Raw genomic sequence first — 22,235 nt, 5'->3', positions numbered from 1 at the left:
AATGTCCAGTTGGTTCTATGATGGGTCATTTAGGAAATCAGTACCCATTCATTCATTTGAATAGCGTTAATAAAAATCTTCTTTAAAGTTTTTACTATTTTTTGAGTTTTTAAACTTTTCAACTAAGTTGTAGAAGGATCTCCCAGAATTCAGCTTGTATGCTATTTATCTTCACTTATTCATGTTTCTTAGTTTAGTAAATTGTTTTACTCCCATTGATTCATAGGCATAAATCTTGCTGTCTACCCTTGTGCAGCTCTTCTTTTTAACTGTAACTTAATGAAGAGTATGATAAAGACCTCTATTTTAAGAAAACCATACATTAGTAACTTCTTTTTCCTCTTCCTTTAGGAGACCATAAACAAGGTCTTCACAGTATGAACATGATGGAGGCAGCAGCATCAGAACCTTCTCTCGATCTAGATAATCTGAAACTGTTGGAGGTAAGGGTGCTCTTAGATTATGAACTGTACTTTCTACTCTCATCATATATCTGGGACAGTAATTTCATTAATGAACTAAATCATTCATTTATTTACTTAACCCATATTTATTATCAATTTTGTGCCAAGGCCTGTTCTAGGCACAGGGGATATAGGTGAACAACAATACAGATACCTCCCTTGGGAATTATATTGTAGTTGGGGTGTCTACAAACCGGTAAACGAACATATAATATAATTTCAAGTAGTAGTAAGTGCTATGAGGAAAAGTAAAGTGAATAACAAGATAAGAACATGACGAAAAGAAGGTTATTAAAGAAAGTATATTTAGAAAGGGGATGACCTCGAAGTACAGATTTGAACAAAGTATGGGATTAAAGATGTGAAATTCTGAGAAAAGTGTACCAGCAAGGAATTCATAGTAGATGCCAACTAAATATTCCTTGTATTTGACATTACATATTTTTATAGATATATAAGCCTATTATATACTCCATAGAACTTAAGTTTCATTTGGTAATATCTTAGAAGCTAGTTCAAAGTCTTATGTGGGCACAGTGGCTCACACTTGTAATCCCAGCACTTTGGGAGACGGGAGGGTTGTCTGAGCCTAGGAGTTTGAGACCAGCCTAGGTAACATAGCAAAACTTCATCTCCACAAAAAATTTTTGAAATTTATACAGGTGTAGTGGCATGCACCTATAGTCCCTGCAACTCAGGAGACTGAGATGAGAGAATTGCTTGAGCCCAGGAGGACGAGGCTGCAGTAAACTGTAATAGTGCCACAACCAGACTGGGCAACAGATTGAGACTCAAAAAAAAAAAAAATTTATCATAATGAGTCTTTTTATAATCTCTATTAGAAATGACTTCATAGCCGGGCTCGGTGGCTCAGCCTGTAATCCCGCGCCTTGGGAGGCTGAGGTGAGTGGATTGCCCGAGCCCGCGGGTTCGAGACCCGCCTGGGCAGCAAGACCTCATCTCTACAACAAATCAAAAAATCAGCCGGGTGTGGTAGCCATGCCTATAATTCCGGCTACTTGGAAGGCTGAGGTGGAAGGATCGCCGGAGCCCAGCAGGTCGAGGCTGCGGTGGCCGGAAGCGGCCACTACACTCCAGTCTGGGTGACAGAGTGAGACTCCAACTCAAAAAAAAAAAAAAAAGAAATGACTTCATAACTATAATTCCTAAATCAGAGACTATTAAATAGCAAATATGATAGATTTGGAAGTATGAGACATTTTTAAACTTTCTGTTTTGGGAGAAAATACCATAAACAAAGTTAAAAGCAAATTTGAAAAATAGAATTTCAACACATAAGGAAAAACTTAATAAAGAGCTGGTGTAAATCAGTATGAAAGAGATAACCTATAGATAATGGACAGAAGAGATGAGCTGCCAGTTCACAAAAGAAGTAAGTGTGGCTAATAAATGGATAGTAAAATGTCCAGTACTAATTAAAATATGGAATTTTATCTTAGATTGAGTGAAACACTCCCAAACATTTCTGAATTAACCGTATATTGATAGTCTTTTTAAAGGATACTTTATCTGTAAATTAATTTTTAACCTGGAAATAATGACTGGAATATAACACATATCCTTAAGTTAATGATGGTAAATCCGTAACCTCTTTCAATAAAAAGTGGGGAAAATCCCCAGGAGCCAAAAATGATGACAATGGGTTATATTTTGCTGACTCTGTGTGTGTAGAGTAATTTTTATTGTATTCCAGATATTGTGGATGTTATATGTAGAGCCTCTGGATTTTGTTATGTTCTAAAGTGTGCTGATTTTTGTTGCTTGTTTTAATAAGCAATTAACTTTGTTGGACACATAACTGCAAACTTTTGGGCAGAATATCAAATCTCAGTTCAGTTATTCTCTCTTTAGCTGGCATCTTTCTCTACATTCACTGAATTTCCCACTCTGACTTTCTCCTTTCCAGGATTCTCCCCTCCCTTTCCAGCAGCTGTGCTTGTCCCAGATTATGGCCTCAGGTTCCCAGGGCCAGAAAAATAATGGATTTTCTTTGCAATTTGAGCTCCACTGCAGTGCCAATTTCAGCCTGCCCTCAGGCCAAAAGCCATAAAAATGAGTCGCTAGCCCAATGCCAATATTTTCTCTAAGCACTGATGCCTCTCAGGATCTGTCCACTTTTGTTTATTTGTCAGTGCCTTTAGAATTTTTCTGGTGGGGGTGCCGGGTGCAGAGGCTCTAGCCTGTAATCCCAGCACTTTGAGGAGGCCGAGGCGAGAGGATTGCCTGAGCGCAGGGGTTTGATACCAGTCTGGGCAACTTGAAGAGACCTTGTCTCTATAATAAATCAAAAAATTAGCCAGACATGGTAGCACATGCCTGTATTTCCAGCTACTTGGAAGGCTGAGGCGGAAGGATCTCCTGAGCCCAGCAAGTCTAGGCTGCGGTGGCCGTGAGTGTGCCACTGTACTCCAGCCTGGACACCAGAGTGAAACTCCAGTTCTTTTTTTTTTTTTTTTTTTTTGTCTAGAGTTCTGTCACCCAGGCTGGAGTGGAGTGCAGTGGCACAATCATTGTCACTACAGCCTTGACCTGTTTGGCTCAGCTGGGTCAGGTGATCCCTCCAACTCAGGCTTTCAAGTAGCTGGACCATGCCATCAAACCCAGCTAATTTTTTGATTTATTATAGAGATGAGGTCTCGCCGTGTTGCCCAGGCTGGTCTTGAACCCATGGGCTCAGGCAGTTCTCTCACCTCCACCTCCCAAAGAGCTGGCATTACAGGTGTGAGCCACCATGCCTAGCTTCATTTCTTGATAGTAAACTGTAAGCAGTAGAGAGCTGTGGCATACCATAAAGGTTCATACTTTATTATGTAGTAAGGTTGATTGTTCCATTGTTATATGAATTAATACCTTGCTTTCTTTAAAATACTTACAGCTGATTGGCCGGGGTCGATATGGAGCAGTATATAAAGGCTCCTTGGATGAGCGTCCAGTTGCTGTAAAAGTGTTTTCCTTTGCAAACCGTCAGAATTTTATCAACGAGAAGAACATTTACAGAGTGCCTTTGATGGAACATGACAATATTGCTCACTTTATAGTTGGAGATGAGAGAGTCACTGCCGATGGACGCATGGAATATTTGCTGGTGATGGAGTACTATCCCAATGTAAGTTCTCCACAGAAAAATAAACTGAGATTTATATTAGCTGTCAGTCAGACTTCAGAAGGAACTCTGTATTAAAGAGAGAGCATTGTTGATTCACAAACTGGCTATTAATAGTCTGCAGTGAAATAAGAATTTCATGCCAGACTGTGAATCAATTATATCATTAATTACACGTTTGTTAGCTCTCTTCTCTTTCTCTTTTTCATAGCAAGACTTTCTCAATGAAGGAAGCAATACTTGGTTGACATTCATTCTGGTGCAAGCTCCTTATTTCATCAGCACTTTGAGTAGCATCAGTACATATATATTTCCAAAAGACTTTTGTTTTATACTTATAAAACATAACAATATGATTTGTATTTGTACTGGTAAAAGATATTTTCCTATCTTTATTTGATAGACCAAAGAACTGTTTAAAAGGAAATAACCACTCATAATTTTTAATGTTGGAAACATAAAAATTAATAATGTTTAAATTCTCTTTCCTTTCTATTTTCTCCTCTCTGCATACACAAATGTTTTACTAATTCCTTCAAGATTCTAAAATGTAGTAGCTCATCAGGTCATCATGGAATCCCAGTCTATGCAAATTATTTATAAGATTGCTAACTCACCTCTTCGTGTTAAAGTAAATTAATTCCACCTTTTTTGTGCATTTTTTTCTCCATATAGGGATCTCTATGCAAGTATTTGAGTCTCCATACAAGTGACTGGGTAAGCTCATGCCGTCTGGCTCATTCTGTGACTAGGGGACTGGCTTATCTTCACACAGAATTACCACGAGGAGGTAAGAGAGTAAATAGAAGAGGAAATTAACACTCATGTGGGTTTAAATTCACAAAGGGAAATTTTAATCATATCTTCAAAGTAAAAGATAATTTTTATCATTAGAGATTTATTATTAACCAGTTGTTTGAAAGATCCAGCATGAAATGCATTTGAAATATAACAGGAATAGCTTTCCCAGGCAACTGCCAAAGATGGCAGAGGGGCAGGTTCTGCTGCTTAGTGGCTGAGGTCTCCTGGGCTGCCTGGCAGCCCTCCATGGCCCCGCAAGTACTGCTAGACCAGAAGGTGGTGTTCCTGTGCTGCAAGGGCATCAATATTTCTGGCAGTTTTTACAGAAACGGGTTAGAAGTACATGGCTTTCCTCCATAACCCTTCCCGAGGCCCCTACTGTTTCCAGACCCCTAGCCACGTCTTTTGACAGACGAGGGAGGCATGCTGCCCTGGACCACCTCAAGGTGTTTGATGGGTTCCTGCTACACTATGACAAGAAAAAGTGGATGATGGTTCTTGCTGCCTTCAAGGTTGTACATCTGAAGCTTACAAGAAGGTTTGTCCACCTAGGGTACCTGGCTCATAAGTTTGGCTGGATGTAGTAGGCAGTGACATCCATCCTGGAGGAGGAGAGGAAGGAGATCCTCTAGCGTTTAAAAATGCTCAGAGGCTACAGAAACATACCGAAAAGAACACAGAGAAGAAAATTGACAAACACACAGAGGTCATCAAGACCCTCAGACTCCTGTTCTGAGCCCAATAAAGAACGTTTTTTAGGTTGTTGGTTTTTTTTCCTTCATATGCTTAGTCTGGCCTGCCCTTTCTCTGTCACTGCCTTGGGATATTGGGGACCCAGAGACAGCAGTCCAGGTACCGCTAGCAGGCTGGTACTTGGAAAGGGGGATGCAGAAAGGGCTTTAATCACTGCTTTTCTGTCAGGTCACTTTAAACAACTCTGACTTGTGCAGACATAATTTGTTTATGACCTACTTGTTCATGAGAGAATTTTAGAAAACTGATAGCAAGAACAACCAGCTACTTCTGTTTCAATATTAGCAAAAGAACTAGAACACTAATTGAAGGGAGACCTACCTTATGAATGGGGCGTCTGTTTAAACTTCCTACCTTGTCATATGTTATATTCTGTTGCTATGAAAATGTGAGAAAATGCTTGTGGGGACTGTGTGAGCCTGGTATACAACAGTATTTATAGCTGCATAGGCTGGGAAGGTATACATCCGTGGGATAACAGGCATTACCCTTGCATCTTCCCTGTAAGTTGTGACCAGAAAGAAATACGTTACCTTTAAGAGAAAAAAAATAATAATAACAGAAAGAATAAGAAAAGGAACTTCAAGACTCTAAAGGAGTTATGGATCCTATTAAGAATTTGATTCTTAGCCGGACTCTGTGGCTCAGCCTGTAATCCTGCGCCTTGGGAGGCTGAAGTGAGTGGATTGCCTGAGCCCGTGGGTTCGAGACCCGCCTGGGCAACTTGGTGAGACCTCATCTCTACAATAAATCAAAAAATTAGCCGGGCGTGGTAGCTCGCGCCTATAGTTCCAGCTACTTGGAAGGCTGAGGTGGAAGGATCATCGGAACCCAGCAGATCAAGGCTGCAGTGGCCGGGAATACACCACTGCACTCCAGTCTGGGTGACAGAGTGAGACTCCAACTCAAAAAAAAAAAAACAATTTGATTCTTGTTCATTAAGAATTTATGTTCAGGGATGGACATGTGGCTCACGCCTGTAACACAGCATTTTGGAGGTCAAGGTGGGAGAACCACTAGTGCCCAAGAGTTCAAGACCAGCCTGGGTAACATAGTGAGACCTTGTCTCTATAAAAAATCAAAATCTTAGCAGGGAATGATGGTGTGTGGCTGTGGTTTCAGCTACTCAGGAGGCTAAGACTGGAAGATCACTTGAGCTCAGGAGTTTGAGACTATGATGAGCCATGATTATGCCACTGCACAGCCTGGATGACAGAGTGAGACCCTGACTCAAAAAATAATAATAATAATTTATGTTCACACTCTGAACATTCTCTCTCCAAAGATACACATATGGGTATACTTAGAAAATTGATTTTTTGGGTTTTTTTGGGGTTTTTTACTCAAAGTCTTTCTCTGTTGCCCAAACCTGGAGTACAGTGTCACGATCATGGCTACCGCATCCTCTGCCTGCTGGGCTCAGGCAGTTTTCTGTCTCAGCCTTTTAAGTAGCTGGAACTATAGGTACGCATCAGCACACTTTACGAAGTTTTTTATTTATTGTAGAGACAAAGTCTCACCATGTTGCCCAGGCTGGTCTTGAACTCTTGGGCTCAGGAAATCCCCTCACCTCGACCTTCCAAAATGCTGGGATTATAGGCATGAGCCACCACACCAGCCTGAAAGTATTCATTTGATTACAAGGGGTTCTCAGACCTTTTGAAGTCCATTTATGGACATTAGGTTAAGAACCTCTCGGCTGGGCTACATTATATTTTCCTTTTATATATTTTGTTTATTTAAATGAACTACAATGCATTATTACTTTTTTAATTTTAATGTCTCATAGATTTTTATTCCATGAGTTGGTGTTTAGTATAAAAACAAATGTATCTTTTTATAAATCTGTGTCTCTGTTAGCTAGAATTAGGTTTGGCCATATCTATCAGGGGAGAGAAACAGCAGTGGCTTCAATAAGTTTTTTTTTTTTTTTCCTCATGTAAGAATCTAGAGAGGAGGCCGGGCTCCGTGGCTCAGCCTGTAATGCCAGCGCTTTGGGAGCCTGAGGTGAGTGGATTGCCTGAGCCCGGGGATTTAAGACCCGCCCAGGCAACTTGGCGAGACCTCATCTCTACAATAAATCAAAAATTAGCCAGGCGTGGTAGCGCATGCCTGTAGTTCCAGCTACTTGGAAGGCTGAGGTGGAAGGATCGCCGGCTGGAGTCCAGCAGGTCGAGGCTGCGGTGGCCGGGAGAGTGCCATGGCACTCTTTTCTGGGCGACGGAGTGAGACTCCAACTAAAAAAAAAAAAATCTAGAGAAGGACAGTCTAGGATTAGTTTGTCAGTACCATGGTATTATCAGGAACTGTGGCTCCTGTATTTCTTCCCCACCATCCCTTGTATATGTCTTTTCATTTTTGAAGTCACCTCATTGTTCATCATGCTGGATTCTAGTGAGCAGGAAAAAAAAAGGGGAAGTAAAAGGAATTGCCCTTTCTACTTCTAGAAGTCTTACTCCTGTGCTTGTTTTGTTTCCCAGAATTTATTCCACACTTGGCTGCAAAAGAGCTAGGAATATAATTTTGTCAAAACTTTTTCTGTGTGCATTGCTGCCTCAAATACAATTAGCTTCTGTGACTAAGTAGGTGCGTGCATGGTAGAAACTCAGTCTTGGCCAATGTTTCAGAACTGTGTAGTCATATTCCTTATCATAACTGCAGTCTTCCTCAGCTTTCATGCACAATTTTGCTAGTTATCCAAAACATTCTTTAGCACATTTGCTTTCTCACCTTGTTTCAGTATACACCTCACCTCACAGGCACCCCTAAATTTGTTTTGCTGTGATAATTCTGTCTTCTTGGTTTCTTAAGCTTTCATTCCTTGCTGTGTTTTTTTCAGTATACCGTAGCCCTGTCATTATATTTTCAGTCTCTCTGACTTCTTTGGTGAAGATAATTTCATTATATCCATTTTCTTAGATCTTTGTTCCATTGTATATTTGCATGGACTATCTTTCCTAGCTGATGCTTTATATAAAAATAATTTCTTCTGAATAATTTATCAGTTCATTTTCTTGACATATTCCTTTTCCTGACTTTGTCAGCAACTTGATGCACTTGCTTTACCACTTTAGCACATTAACCATTGGACTGTATCCACTTAACTTTTAAATATCGTATCTCCTTTTTAAAAAAATGGCTTGGCATAGAACTTAAAATATCATCCTAATTTCTCTTTTCAAGGTTTGCGTGATTCAGCAAGGTTTCAAGTCAAAAATATTGGCCATATAGAATGCCGTCAAATAAAAGTTTTATTTAAATTGAGTTATTATTCTTAAACATTTGCTAATGTTACCACTAGATAGTTACGTTTTTAAAAACTGAGTATGTAGATGTTATTGCATTTAAGTATAGTAGTTATTTGAATTTATAGTTTTACTTAATTATTTAAAAATTTTCCCCAGTACAGACGTTCCTCAACTTTTACAAGGGGTTATACATTGAAAATGCATTTGGGCTGGGCGCTGTGGCTCAAGCCTATAATCGCAACACTTTGGGAGGCCAAGGTGAGAGGATTGCCTGAGCTCAGGGGTTCGAGACTAGCCTGGGCAACTTGACCAGACCGCATCTCTACAATAAATAAAACAAATTAGTCTGGACTTGGTGGCTCAGCCTGTAATCCCAGCACTGTAGGAGGCCGAGGCAAGCAGATTGCCTTAGCCCATGGGTTCGAGACCCACCCAGGCAACTTGGCGAGACCTCATCTCTACAATAAATCAAAAATTAGCTGGGCGTGGTAGTGCACGCCTGTAGTTCCAGCAACTTGGAAAACTGAGGTGGAAGGATCTCCGGAGCCCAGCAGATTGAGGCTGCGGTAGCCAGGAGCATGTCACTGCACTCCAGTCTGGGTGACAGAGTGAGACTCCAACTCAAAAAAAGAAAAAGAAAAGAAAATGCATCTAGCCGGACTCTGTGGCTCAGCCTGTAATCCCGCGCCTTTGGGAGGCTGAGGTGAGTGGATTGCCTGAGCCCGTGGAATCGAGGCCCACCTGGGCAGCGAGACCTCATCTCTAAAATAATTCAAAAAAAAATCAACCAGGCATGGTAGCGCATGCCTATAATTCCAGCTACTTGGCAGGCTGAGGTGGAAGGATCGCCGGAGCCCAGCAGGTCAAGGCTACGGTGTCCGGGAGCAGCCACTACACTCCAGTCTGGATGACAGAGTGAGACTCCAACTCTAAAAAAAAAAAGAAAATGCATCTAATATAACCAACCTACTGAATATCATAGTTTAGCCTAAACTATTTTAAACATACTCAGAACACTTACAGCAGCCTACAGTTGGGCAAAATCATCTCGAACACAAAGATTATTTTATAATAAAGTGCTATATATTTCATGTAATTTACCAAATACTGTACTAAAAGCAAAAAAAAGAATGGTTATATGAATACATGAAGTTTGGTTTCTACTGAATGTGTACTGCTTTCTCACCATTGGGAAGTTGAAAAATCGTAAGTCAGGCTGTCTTAAGTCAATGACCATTTATTTGTATGCCTGTACTATATTATTTTAAAACATTTAAAATATCCTTTCAGGCCAACTGCAGTGGCTTCTTCTTGCAGTCACTGTACTTTGGGAGACCAAAGCGAGAGGATTTTTTTGATCCCAGGAGTTTGTGAGACCAGACTAGGCAACATAGCAAGACCTTGCCTCCACAAAAAAAAATTTGAAAAATTAGCCGGGTGTGGTGGCACATGCCTGTAGTCCCAGCTACTCAGGAAGCTAAGGTGGGAGGATTGCTTGAGACCAGGGGTCGAGGCTGCAGTGAACTGTGATTTTGCCAACTACATTCCAGCCTGGGTAACCAGAGTAAGGCCCTGACTCAAAAAAAAAAAAAAAAAAAGTGCTTTCAGAGAATCCTATTCTTTCTAGTATCTTATGTAACTTTGTTGTTTAGAGCAGAAATTTGATAGTAAGGAATGGTATTACTATTACTTATTCCATTGTTTATTGCTTCAGAGTAAGAATTGAACCTGTTGTAATTAGTTCACCCTATGAGTTAATTTCCTTATGATAATGGTAACGTATGCTTATTACCAAAGAAAAATTTAACAAAAAAACTATATAGACAACTCAAACTTCATCACTGTTAAGTAGTTTGTGTATATCCTTTCAGGTCCTTTGGAGGGTGGGATTTTGTACAGATATCCACAGAGAGACTATTAAAAAAAAAAAAGCTCGGTATTTTAAAAACATAATTTAAATAATATCTTGTACTTTCCTTTGAGATGTTCACCTCATACAGTGCTCTGCCCAGGGCTAAATCGTTGTATTTTCCTCCCTCCATACCCAAGTAAAAAAGATTAAAATAAGTACTGAGGATATCTGTAGTTCTAACCTTTGCATTGATGAGGAATCCTGTCTTGTTTCTTCTTCTCTTCTCCCTTCTCCACTTTCTTCTTCCCTTCCTTTCTCACTCTCCCTTTCTTCTTTTCTGTTTTTTTTTCTTTTTTCTTTTTTCATAATATCTGGAAGTATTCCTTCTGACTGCCTCACTGACTCATTGCACATTCCCCCCATCAGTAGCCTGGTTTTCTCTAAAGCTTCTTTTAGTTTAAATATTGATTTGGTATTAGTATACAGGCATATTTCAATGCCTGTATATGCCAGAAATGTTCCCATATAGGTATCAGCTCAAGATTATACCACATATACTTAGGCTGTACTTTTATTGGTTTTATCTGGAGTAAAAAATGTGGCTTTTATAGCAATTGAGTAGAGCCAAGTGAATACAGGCTTTGGAAGACCAGAACAAAAGTGGGTAAGGAAGAAAATGATAAATAAATCAACTCTTAGATGAAGAAACTTGGTAAACAGGAGTTACCGAGTTTCTTCATCTGAGTTGATTTATTTGTCATTTTCTTCCTTACCCACTTATGCTCAACTTCTTTTTGTTAAATAAATAATTATCCTGTCTATAGTTTCGTTGATGGTGAAATTTCATTTGAATGCTCATTTATGAAAGAAATATGTTTAAATATTGAGTCTTTTTATGCCTAAGTTAATACTCTATAACCTTATTGCCTTTGTTCTGATTGCTCTATTTTTTGTATATCTAGGGAAATACTTTCAATTTCAAAATTTGTGGTATAGAATTTTATTTCCAGAGCTATGATTTTATTTAATATAATGTCTATATAAAATTTCTTTAAAGAGAGGAAAAAATAAGGTAATGTTTTTGGTGAAGGGCTTAGGTTCATTCTTTCAGTCAGCAGGCATTTACTGTGTGTCTCTTTGTGTGCCAAGCTTTTAAAATTCAGATAAAACATGCTTTCTTTCTGCCTTCATGGAGCCTATGGTCTAGTAGTAAGAATAGACAAGTAGTAGAATGAGTGTGACACTACTTTGCTTCCATAAAATCAGAAAATAGGTTTTCATATCTTGATGGGAAATATCAACTCCTTCACCTATTCTTCTAAGCCATTGTAAAACTATTTCTAGATAGATCTGAAAAGCTGAGGTGGGTCTAGAGACATGGCTAAACCTTGGGGCATAACTGGGATATGTTGTCACAGGTTTGATCTGTTAAGCCATAGGAGAACAGCATAACATCTACAATAAGATTTGGAGCCAAATTAGTTTTTCATTGATATTTTAGACAAGCTGACTTGTTTTTTGGTATTTATACTAAATCCTCCTTTCTGTATTGCCTCCTTTTGCTGCCCTAGAAATGAAAAGGAAAAAAAATGTGTGTTAGAATTAGAAATGAATGTGTTAGAATTAGAAATAAAGAGGGAAAAAAATGTGTTAGAATTAGAAGCAGCAGCATGTAGGCTGTTAATTTCAGCTTAAAGTTTAATGCTTAATTAACAGTGCAATGAGAGTTATGTTATATATCAGAAAATAGTGATGAGTGTGAGTTGAAATTATGATTTCTTGTGTTCTTTTTTGCTAGTAGAAAATTAATGGGACGACCCCCTGGGGTCCCCTCCCACTGTGGGAGCTTTTCTGTTCTCTCAATAAATCCTGCTTTAGAAAACAGAAAATTAATGGGCAGAGAAATAATACTATATTCTATATTTATGTAGTTCTCATTATCTGCATGTTATTTTCATGTCTAATAGTACTATTTAAGCATTAATAGATATTTAAAATTATCCAAACAGATCATTATAAACCTGCAATTTCCCACCGAGATTTAAATAGCAGAAATGTCTTGGTGAAAAATGATGGAACCTGTGTTATTAGTGACTTTGGATTGTCCATGAGGCTGACTGGAAATAGACTGGTGCGCCCAGGGGAAGAAGATAATGCAGCCATAAGTGAGGTGAGCATATGCAAAAGATATTACACTGACATACTTTGAAATTATAATGAATTGTGTTAAAAAATCCTGGGAGGCTGAGGTGAGTGGATTGCCTGAGCCCGTGGGTTCGAGACCCGCCTGGGCAGCGAGACCTCATCTCTACAATAAATCAAAAAATCAGTGGGGCATGGTAGCGCATGCCTGTAATTCCGGCTACTTGGAAGGCTGAGGCGGAAGGATCGCCAGAGCCCAGCAGGTCGAGGCTGCGGTGGCCAGGAGTGACCACTGCACTCCAGTCTGGGCGAAAGAGTGAGACTCCAACTCAAAAAAAAAAAAAAAAAATCCACTGCTCAGGACAGTTATTCTCATTATGACCAATTATAAAATATTAGGAATTACAAAAATAGAAAATACAAATGACATTGCATAAAGGCCTTTGCAAAGTTCATCATTTCATTTTGGAAATGACTGTCATTCTAAGTTATTTTGATAAGCATTAGGAAGAAATTTGTAGAAACTAGTTTTTGAGGCAAGAGTAAAGTTACCAAGTTTGAGATAGGACAGTCTACCTTCTGATAATCATCATTACAATGTAGAATATATCCTTCCCAACTTTTTCCTTTGCATTCACATATATATCTCTACACATACGCATATGTAGTTTTGTGAATTTCTAAAACTATTAAATGGTGTATGTATTATTATTTTATAATTTTCTTACAGATTTTTTTATGTTAATATATCTAGGAAGGTCTAGCTCATTCTGTTTGATGAATTGTATTCACTAAAATGGATTTACCACAGTTTAATTATTCAGAAAGGACATTTTATAGGTAAATAAGATATATGAATAGAAAGGTTTAGTGACATGCTTACAGTCAAATAACATATCATTAGGTCATGACAAAAATTTACATATAACTCCTGCTCTAATGCCTGCCCTTCAGAATTTGCTACATTCTCTCTCTGAAAAATATCACTCTAATTTATCAGGTTGGCACAATCAGGTATATGGCACCAGAAGTGCTTGAAGGAGCAGTGAACCTGAGGGACTGTGAATCAGCTTTGAAACAAGTAGACATGTATGCACTTGGGCTAATCTATTGGGAGATATTTATGAGATGTACAGATCTCTTCCCAGGTAAGCACTGCTGTAAAAGTTGATATGTTTCAAAATGAAGTGGTTAATAATCATCTTTTTCTATCCATATTAAATAACTTAACTTTTATGTAAGACTCTTTTTACTTTCATCTAAAGCTTTAGTTCATTGCCATCTAGTGTGCGGAAACATTATCAGAAGGATGTGAATCGGGAAGTTTTATGTTTGTTTTTTTTAAGTACAAATTTTCATCTGAGTGCAATTTAATTAATTGCCAGTAATACTTTATGTCACTGTATTTAGTTTGGTCCCTGATTGCTTTAGCAGTCATCATTTTTTGCGTGCACTCTCTGAGCATTTGAGACAAGCTACACTTACGATGCTTACTAAGTTGGGCCCTATTAGAAATTAGAAGCAATGAATTATTTGTGGACACTTCTTCTTTTCTTTTTTTCATTCTCCCTTAGTTTTTCCTTCCTCCCTCCTTCCTTCCCTTCCTTCCTTCCTTTCCTTCCTTTCCTTCCTTCTTTCCTTCTCTTCTTCCCTCTCTCCCTCCCTCTCTTTCTACCTTACTCTTTCCTCTCTCCTTAACTCCCTCCCTTCCTCTTCTTCCTCCCTTCCTCTTTCATTCCTTTCAATGAAAGTATACTCAGCCAGGCTCAGTGGCTCAACCTGAGTGGATTGCCTGAGCCCATGGGTTCAAGACCCACCTGGGCAACTTGGCGAGACCTCATCTCCACAATAAATCAAAAATTAACCGGGCGTGGTAGCGCGCACCTGTAGTTCCAGCTACCTGGAAGACTGAGGCGGAAGGATCGCCGGAGCCCAGCAGGTCGAGGCTGTGGTGACCGGGAGCGGCCACTGCACTCCAATCTGGGCGACAGAGTGAGACTCCAACTCAAAAAAAGAAACTTTTAACTACACATCTATGCATCGCATTCTTCTAGATGCTGCATAGAGAAATTTGATACATGAGGGCTCTGTCTTATAGGAATAACATAGAAAAAGGAACCAGCATTTAGCAAATTTATGAAGTGAAGCTATTTAATAAAAACAGATTAATATTGTAGGGTTGAATTTTTAGCTTTAAAGATATTAATGAAATAAATTAATGATTATTTAGAGTAACTACAGGTCCAGGAATTATGATTTAGAATTAGAAGTACAGAGGCATTTCTCTGGAAATATCAGTAATTGCGGTAGTATCACAAGTATTCTATTATTTGAACTTTGGCCACAGGTTTGGTTTTTTTAAAAGAAATATTCTCCTCCAGGATTTTTGTTTTAGAAGCATGTCTCACTGAAATGATTCTCTTTCTTCAGCATTGGTATACTGCTACCAGCAACATTTCTTGAAAAACTACTGTGTTCTAAGAATGATTTTGCTTTTAATCTTACTAACAAAGAGTGATATCAAATGTTTGAATAGAGAGAGGCAACTAAATCTTGTTTGCAGAGTGTTTTAGCAGATATGTAGGGTGAATTAAAATAGAAATAGGAAGAACTAGAAGGGATTTAAAAAGGAAAAAGAAGCCGGGCTCGGAGGCTCAGCCTGTAATCCCGCGCTTTGGGAGGCTGAGATGAGTGGATTGCCTGAGCCCGCAGGTTCGAGACCTGCCTGGGTAACTTGGTGAGACCTCATCTCTACAATAAGTCAAAAATTAGCCGGGCGTGGCAGCGCACGCCTGTAGTTCTAGCTACTTGGAGGGCTGAGGCGGAAGGATCTCCGGAGCCCAGCAAATTGAGGCTGTGGTGACCGGGAGCAGCCACTGCACTCCAGTCTGGGCAACAAAGTGAAACTCCAACTCAAAAAAATAAAAATAAATAAAATAAAAAATAAAAAGGAAAAAGAAATGGGGAGTTATGTTTAATAGGCACCAAGTTCTAGTTCTAGAGCTGAATGGTTACACAACAGTGTGAATGTACTTAAAACCATAGAACTGTATACTTAAAAGTGGCTAAAATGGTAAATTTTATGTTTTGTATATTTTATCACAATTAAAAAAAAATTAAGATAATTGCATTAGTGTACCCTATAATCTTGCATATAGAAATGGGAGAGGAGAGGCAGATCTGAGAGAAAATGTGGAGAAGGAATCCGTGGTTGTGATTAGCTATTAAAAGAATAAGAGTTGAGGCCAGGTGCAGTGGTTCCCATTTGTATCCCAGCACTTTGAGATGCCGAAGCGGGAAGATCACTTGATGCCCTAGGAATTCAATATCAGCCTGGTCAACATAGTGAGACCCCATCTCTACAAAAAATAAAATAAAAACAATGGAAGTTGAAGGATTTGAGAAATATTCAGAAGTCTAAGAAATAGGGAGGCAGTGAGGAGCTGAGAAAGAAATATTGGCATACAGTGGAAAGATGAGTTAATTATGAAGACTTTTCTATAAATAGACAACCAAAGAAATTTTACAGGGGCTCAAGACCAGCCTGGGCAACTTGGCAAGATCTCGTCTCTACAATAAATCAAAAAATTAGCTGGGCACAGTGGCGCGTGCCTATATTTCCCGCTACTTGGAAGGCTGAAGTGGAAGGATCACCTGAGCCCAGCAGGTCGAGGCTGCAGTCTGTGCCAGTGTACTCCAGCCTGGCTGACAGAGTGAGACCCCGACTTAAAAAAAAAAAAAGATGTTTTCTTTGGAAACTTTAAAGAATAAAGGAAATACAGAGAAAATTGAAATTTAAGAGTAAAATTGTTATTTGTCTATATCGAGATAGTAATTGAAAACTTGTGAGTGGATGCACTCCCTATTAAGAAGTTAGATTGGAAAAAATAGTTTATTTAGAAAGCAAATAAGAGAGAGACACAAAGTAGTGATTAGATTAACTTTCTTATGCAAATACTTGGAATAGAAAAGTTAATTAGTATAAAACAAGCTGAGGCGGGTTTTAAAACAATTATCAATAGCTACCTCTGAGGGTTCTGTCCTTGGCTAGTGATTAGAAGGGCACATTAAGCCAGGCTCAGTGGCTCAGCCTGTAATCTCGTGCCTTTGGGAGGCTGAGGTGAGTGGATTGCCTGAGCCCACGGGTTCGAGACCCGCCTGGGCAGGCGAGACCTCATCTCTACAATAAAAAACAAACAAAAAAAATCAGCCGAGCGTGGTAGCGCTTGCCTATAATTCTGGCTACTTGGAAGGCTGAGGCGGAAGGATCGCCGGAGCCCAGCAGGTCAAGGCTGCGGTGGCCGGGAGTGGCCACTGCACTCCAGTCTGGGCAACAGAGTGAGACTCCAACTCAAAAAGAATAGAAAAAAAGAAGGGCAAGTTAAGTAATGTTAAGAGAATATGACAGGACTAGGCAGTGTTAAAATGACTGCTTTTAGCTTAAGATTATCCCATTCAATAATTGCATTTTGCCATTACCCTTTCACTCCCTTAAGAGAACAAATTAAGAGAGAGAGAGAAACTGATAATTAAAGACTGACTATTGGGGCACTATACCCACCAAGTAGGTTAATTAAGAAGACAAATGACCAGAAAAATAGTAAAATATCATAATGTCTTGGTAGTCAGTGTTAGAAAGCTTTAAGGGCTCTTATTGATGGCAATAGATGTAATTGAAAGGTCAAGAGGAAACAGAACTGAGAAATGATTTTTGAATTTGAATAGGAGGTCATTAGTATTCTTAGAGGAGTTTTTGTGGAATACAGAAGACAGAAATCATAGCGTGTATAGAAGAGAAAAGTATTAAAAAGCACAGGCAGGGGATACAGGGCACTCTTGAAAATTTTAACAATTAAATGGGGTGGAAGTTAAAAAGAAAAAAGGATCACAAATATATTAATAAACCTACAGAGTATCATATAATAATTAAAGAGTCTTATAAAACGTTTTCTAAACTTTTTAGGATATGCCTCAAAATGCAGTGAATGCTTTGTATTATTACATGGAAACACTATGTAATAAAGTCTCCTTCTCTGTAAAATATTAGTAAAATAAATGAATTAGCTATATTACAAAGGAAGAGTGAATTGCTGCAAAGTTTAAATAAGGGGTGGGGGGGAGGAAGAAAAAAAGGCAACAAGAGAAAGAAAGAAGAAGAAAGAGATTTAGTGTAATTTGAGAAGGAAGCTTAAAAGTCCCCAGCTGGTAGAGACAAAATTACTAAGTGACAAATGGGGTGAGAAGCAGGGAACAGTATCTATTAGATATTTGATCTGTTTTCGACAGTTTGAAGGAAAATGAAATGATAAAACTTCCCTTGAGCAATCTAGCGATAGTAATATTTTAAGGGAATCCAGTAATATTAATATCTTCCATGTTGACGTTTGTCATTAACATTCATCTTTGTGTCTCCAGTGCCTGACGCTAAATTTAGCTCTAAGCAAGTATCTGTTGAACAAGTAGATTTAGAACTGTGAAGATGTAGTGGAAATTTATTTGGTAATTCTTAATGTCATTACATTCACAAAAGATTGTGCATCGATTTCATTTAGCAAATTTTTAAAATTATAATTTGGATCTAATTTTTTTAAGTTAAGTTGTGCATTTTTAATTATTCTACTAACCAGCATTTGAAGAAAAAACTAATAAATAACTCTTGGAAAGTATGTATATGTGTTGTGTATATGTCTCAAAGAGACAGATCAGATATACTAATAAATATCTTACAGTTTACAGATGGTACATGTTGTGATTTTATCATATAAGGTTTCAAGGAAGAAAGCGATATACTAACTGGCATGATTAAATTATTTCATTTATCTCTCAAATTCAATGTTGATGTTATTGATCAAAACTAAGTATCTGCTTAGATATTTACAGTATGTGAAAATATTATTTGTATCTATAGATAGGGCAGTATTCCAGTAAACTTGGACTAGACTGTACAGATAATAGAATTAACCTTTGTAAATCTTTTTTAATATTGATAGAGGACAGTATTTATGAACTGTCTTGAGTATTCAAATAGAAATATCAAACTTAAGTGGCATATTTTGTAATGTACTTTCCATCTTGGTCATTATAACTTTGTATTGTCTCCGTGTGTGTGACATAAGGATGGCAGACATTGCCATTTTGCTTACTTCAGGAAGACTAAAATACAGAATAATTCAGTGACTTTTCCAAGGCAGAGATGAAGCCAAGATTAGAACCTAAGTGCTTTTATCTTCTTCCATCCTGGTGTTCTTCCTTCTAATTTATCCTGTCATTTTAATAGAGTGGGGGGAGGAGCAAGGAGACAGACAGGAAGAGTCCCTAGTTCTGTGTTCTTTGCCAGGGTTTCCACTAGACCATTGATTTTCTTAGTGCCATTTCCAGAGGTCTTCTGTGTGGTTCAGTATGTTTACTTATAAATTTAACTTTATCATCACATATTGTAAAAATCAGAAGACTGTTTTCACAAGCAGTTGATTGGGCTGATTAGCAATGAATAGGATTATTAAACAATGGTAGAACCATTATGATCTTTTTAATCCATGATCTAATATTACTTGTTAGTTAAAAGGAAATTTTTCAGCCAGGCGTGGTAGCACATGCCTGTAATTCCGGCTACTTGGAAGGCTGAGACAGAAGGATCACTGGAGCCCAGCAGGTCGAGGCTGCGGTGGCTGGGAGCGGCCACTGCACTCCAGTCTGGGCGACAGAGTGAGACTCCAACTCCAAAAAAAAAAAAGAAAATTTTTAAAAATTGATGTTTTTGTCAAGTGGTCATTATCATAAAAGTTGTTGTAACATTTGATACAATCTGGTTGGACTATAATAGAGCCAGTGACACAATGAGATGTGGTGACTATTCAACCCCACCCTCTTATATCTAGTTCTACAGATATTTTTATTGTGCCTATATTGTGAACTTTCTTCTCATCTCACCAACTTCCAAAAGATCAGAGTTGAGGCATATTTTCAAGTATTAAGTATACCTAATAAACATAATAATTTTTACCTGAACTTAATAATAGTAGAAATAATTTTAAAATACCTGTCTGTCATTGAACTTGCCGTATGATTTTTCAACAAATATTTGAGACTGTTCTAAGTAAGGTATTATTAACAATGCATTAAACCTACAACCGTGTCTGTTTAGAATTTCCAAATGTGCATGAAGGGTGTTTTTGTTTTTTAAAGGATTATGACATATTTATCTGCTTACTCGGTATCAGAAATACCCCCATTATTCTGGAAATTTTATTCTATCCTTCTTTTCTACAAATACATAGGGGAATCTGTGCCAGAATACCAGATGGCTTTTCAGACAGAAGTTGGAAACCATCCCACTTTTGAGGATATGCAGGTTCTTGTGTCTAGGGAAAAACAGAGACCCAAGTTCCCAGAAGCCTGGAAGGAAAATAGCCTGGTAAGAAAAAACAAAATTATTAAAAAGAGGACTTACAACTGAATGTTTTAATGTTGTTTGAAGCCAAAATAGACTGTTAATAATGTTAATAGTTGTTAGAGTTGTCTAATGCCAGAAATACCACTTACTTGATTTTAATAATGTTACACATTTTCAAATTTTGCGGTATGTAAAAAAAAAAATCTTGTCAGACACAGAGTCTCATACCTATAATCCCGGTTCTTTGGGAGGCTGTGGTGAGAAAATCACCTGAGACCAAGAGTTCAAGCTTACAGTGAGCTATGATCATGCCACTATACTCCAGCCTGGACAGCAAAACAAGACCCTATCTCTTAACAAAAAAAATTAAATAGAAGGTAGTTATAAAAGGAAATGGAAAAGGATAAATACTGCCCATCCCTACTATTACTGACCTTAAATCGCTCCCTTCAGCAGTCTTCTGAGGTTTTTTCCCCTCTTCTACGGGTTACCATTATAATTTCAAATATTCTTTCTTATTTCCTAGTTATCTCTCATTTGCTCTCCCCCAGTTTAATAATATTCTATCTATCATTAAATTATTTATGTTTAGTTTATAGATCTAAAAATTTAAATAAAATTAAAAATCAGAATTATGAATATATAAGCATTCACTGCACAACAGTGTTGTGCTTGGACTCATAGAAAATAAAAATCCAGCCGGACTCAGTGGCTCAGCCTGTAATCCTGCGCCTTTGGGAGGATGAGGTGAGTGGATTGCCTGAGCCCGCGGGTTCAAGACCCACTTGGGCAGGCAAGACCTCATCTCTACAATAAATCAAAAAATTAGCCGGACATGGTAGCGCGTGCCTGTAGTTCCAGCTACTTGGAAGGCTGAGGCGGAAGGATCGCCGGAGCCCAGCAGGTCGAGGCCACGGTGACCGGGAGCAGCCACTGCACTGCAGTCTGGGCGACAGAGTGAGACTCCACCTCAAAAAAAAAAAAAAGAAAGAAAAGAAAAATCCTACATTAGTTACTAAAAGTCCCTTTCAAAAGTCATCATCCAGTGGGTTCTCTTTTTTCTTGTCTTTTTCTCTTTCTAGGCTTTACTTGAAAGCAACATTTTAAAGAATCTCATGTCATTTTCTTTCTTGGAAATCATTGTTTCTTTTTTTTTTTGGTCGGAGTCTCACTCTGTCACCCAGGCTGGAGTGCAATGGCACACTGCTCACAGCCACTACGGCCTCGACCTGCTGGACTTAGGTGATCCTTCCGCCTCAGCCTTTCAAGTACCTGGAACCACAGGTATGTGCCACCATCCCCGGCTAATTTTTTTATTTGTTGTAGAGACAAGGTCTCACCATGTTGCTCAGGCTGGTCTCAAACTCCTAAGCTCGGGCAATTCTCTAGCCCTGGTCTCCCAAAGAACTGGGATTACAGGCTTGAACCACTGCATCTGCCCTGTTCTTATTTTTTAAATACAGTAAGAATTGGCTGGGCACGGTGGCTCAAACCTATAATCCCAGCACTTTGAAAGGAGGCCAAGGCGAGAGGATTGCCTGAGCCCATGGGTTCAAGACCTGCCTGGGCAACATGGTGAGATTTATTGTCTCTACAATAAATCAAAAAATTACCCAGGCTTGGTAACGTGTGCCTGTAGTTCCAGCTGCCGGAACCCAGCAGGTCGATGCTAGGGTAGCTATGAGAATGCCACACTGCACTGCAGCCTGGGCAACAGAGTAGAAGGCCAACTCAGAGAGAGAGAGAAAGAATTTGATTAATTCGGAAGGTGGTAGGTTTTTTTGTTTTTTGAGTCAAGGTCTCATGATCCCACTGCACTCCAGCCTGGGTGACATAATGAGACCCCATCTCAAAAAATAAATAAATAAATAGAAGAAGAAAAGAAAAGGAATATATGTCTACATCATGACACAGTGTCATAATACTTAACCTTTCTACCTTCTCTACATAATCCTAGTATTTTCTAGTCTAGAGTATTGCTAGAGTTGTTTTAAACCCCTAAACTGATTTCATGACCCACCTGTGAACCTCACCTTGCATGGTTTTTCCTTTTGGTAGGAAAGTTCCTTGTTTATTTTTTCTATTCCTTTTTTTCTTGCTCATCTTTCTCCATCAGTTTTAATCATGATATCCCCTTTAACTCATTTGCTCATGTTAAGACATCATTGTTTGTCTATTTCTAGAGTTAGAGTCTCCTTTCAAAGCATTAATCAGCCGGGCTTGGTGCATTTGGGAGGCTGAGGTGAGTGGATTGCCTGAGCCCGCAGGTTCAAGACCCGCCTGGGCAACTTGGCGAGACCTCAGCTCTACAATAAATCAAAATAAGCCGGGTGTGGTAGCGGGCACCTGTAGTTCCAGCTACTTGGAAGGCTGAGGTGGAAGGCTGAGGTGGAAGGATCGCCGGAGTCCAGCAGTCGAGGCTGCGGTGGCCGGGAGCAGCCACTGCACTCCAGTCTGG

The 22,235-nt window shown here is 38.8% G+C and overlaps 1 protein-coding gene across 1 annotated transcript in view; it reads left to right on the top strand.

The window, feature by feature from the left end:
* The window catches only part of BMPR2 (bone morphogenetic protein receptor type 2), a 110,254-nt gene that overhangs the window by 73,165 nt on the left and 14,854 nt on the right, over positions 1-22,235 (top strand). Inside the window, exons 5-10 of the mRNA XM_008065194.1 lie at positions 352-443; positions 3,361-3,591; positions 4,264-4,378; positions 12,252-12,412; positions 13,385-13,532; positions 19,662-19,798. Coding sequence (XP_008063385.1) covers positions 352-443; positions 3,361-3,591; positions 4,264-4,378; positions 12,252-12,412; positions 13,385-13,532; positions 19,662-19,798 — 884 coding nt within the window. The remainder of the gene's footprint in view (positions 1-351; positions 444-3,360; positions 3,592-4,263; positions 4,379-12,251; positions 12,413-13,384; positions 13,533-19,661; positions 19,799-22,235) is intronic.

Source organism: Carlito syrichta, unplaced genomic scaffold (genome assembly GCF_000164805.1).
Source record: "Carlito syrichta isolate Samal-C Ts95f unplaced genomic scaffold, Tarsius_syrichta-2.0.1 Scaffold308186, whole genome shotgun sequence".
Classification (NCBI taxonomy): Eukaryota; Metazoa; Chordata; class Mammalia; order Primates; family Tarsiidae; genus Carlito; species Carlito syrichta.
The sequence above is the reverse complement of the archived record's forward strand: the minus strand, read 5'-3'. Positions and strand labels throughout refer to the sequence as shown.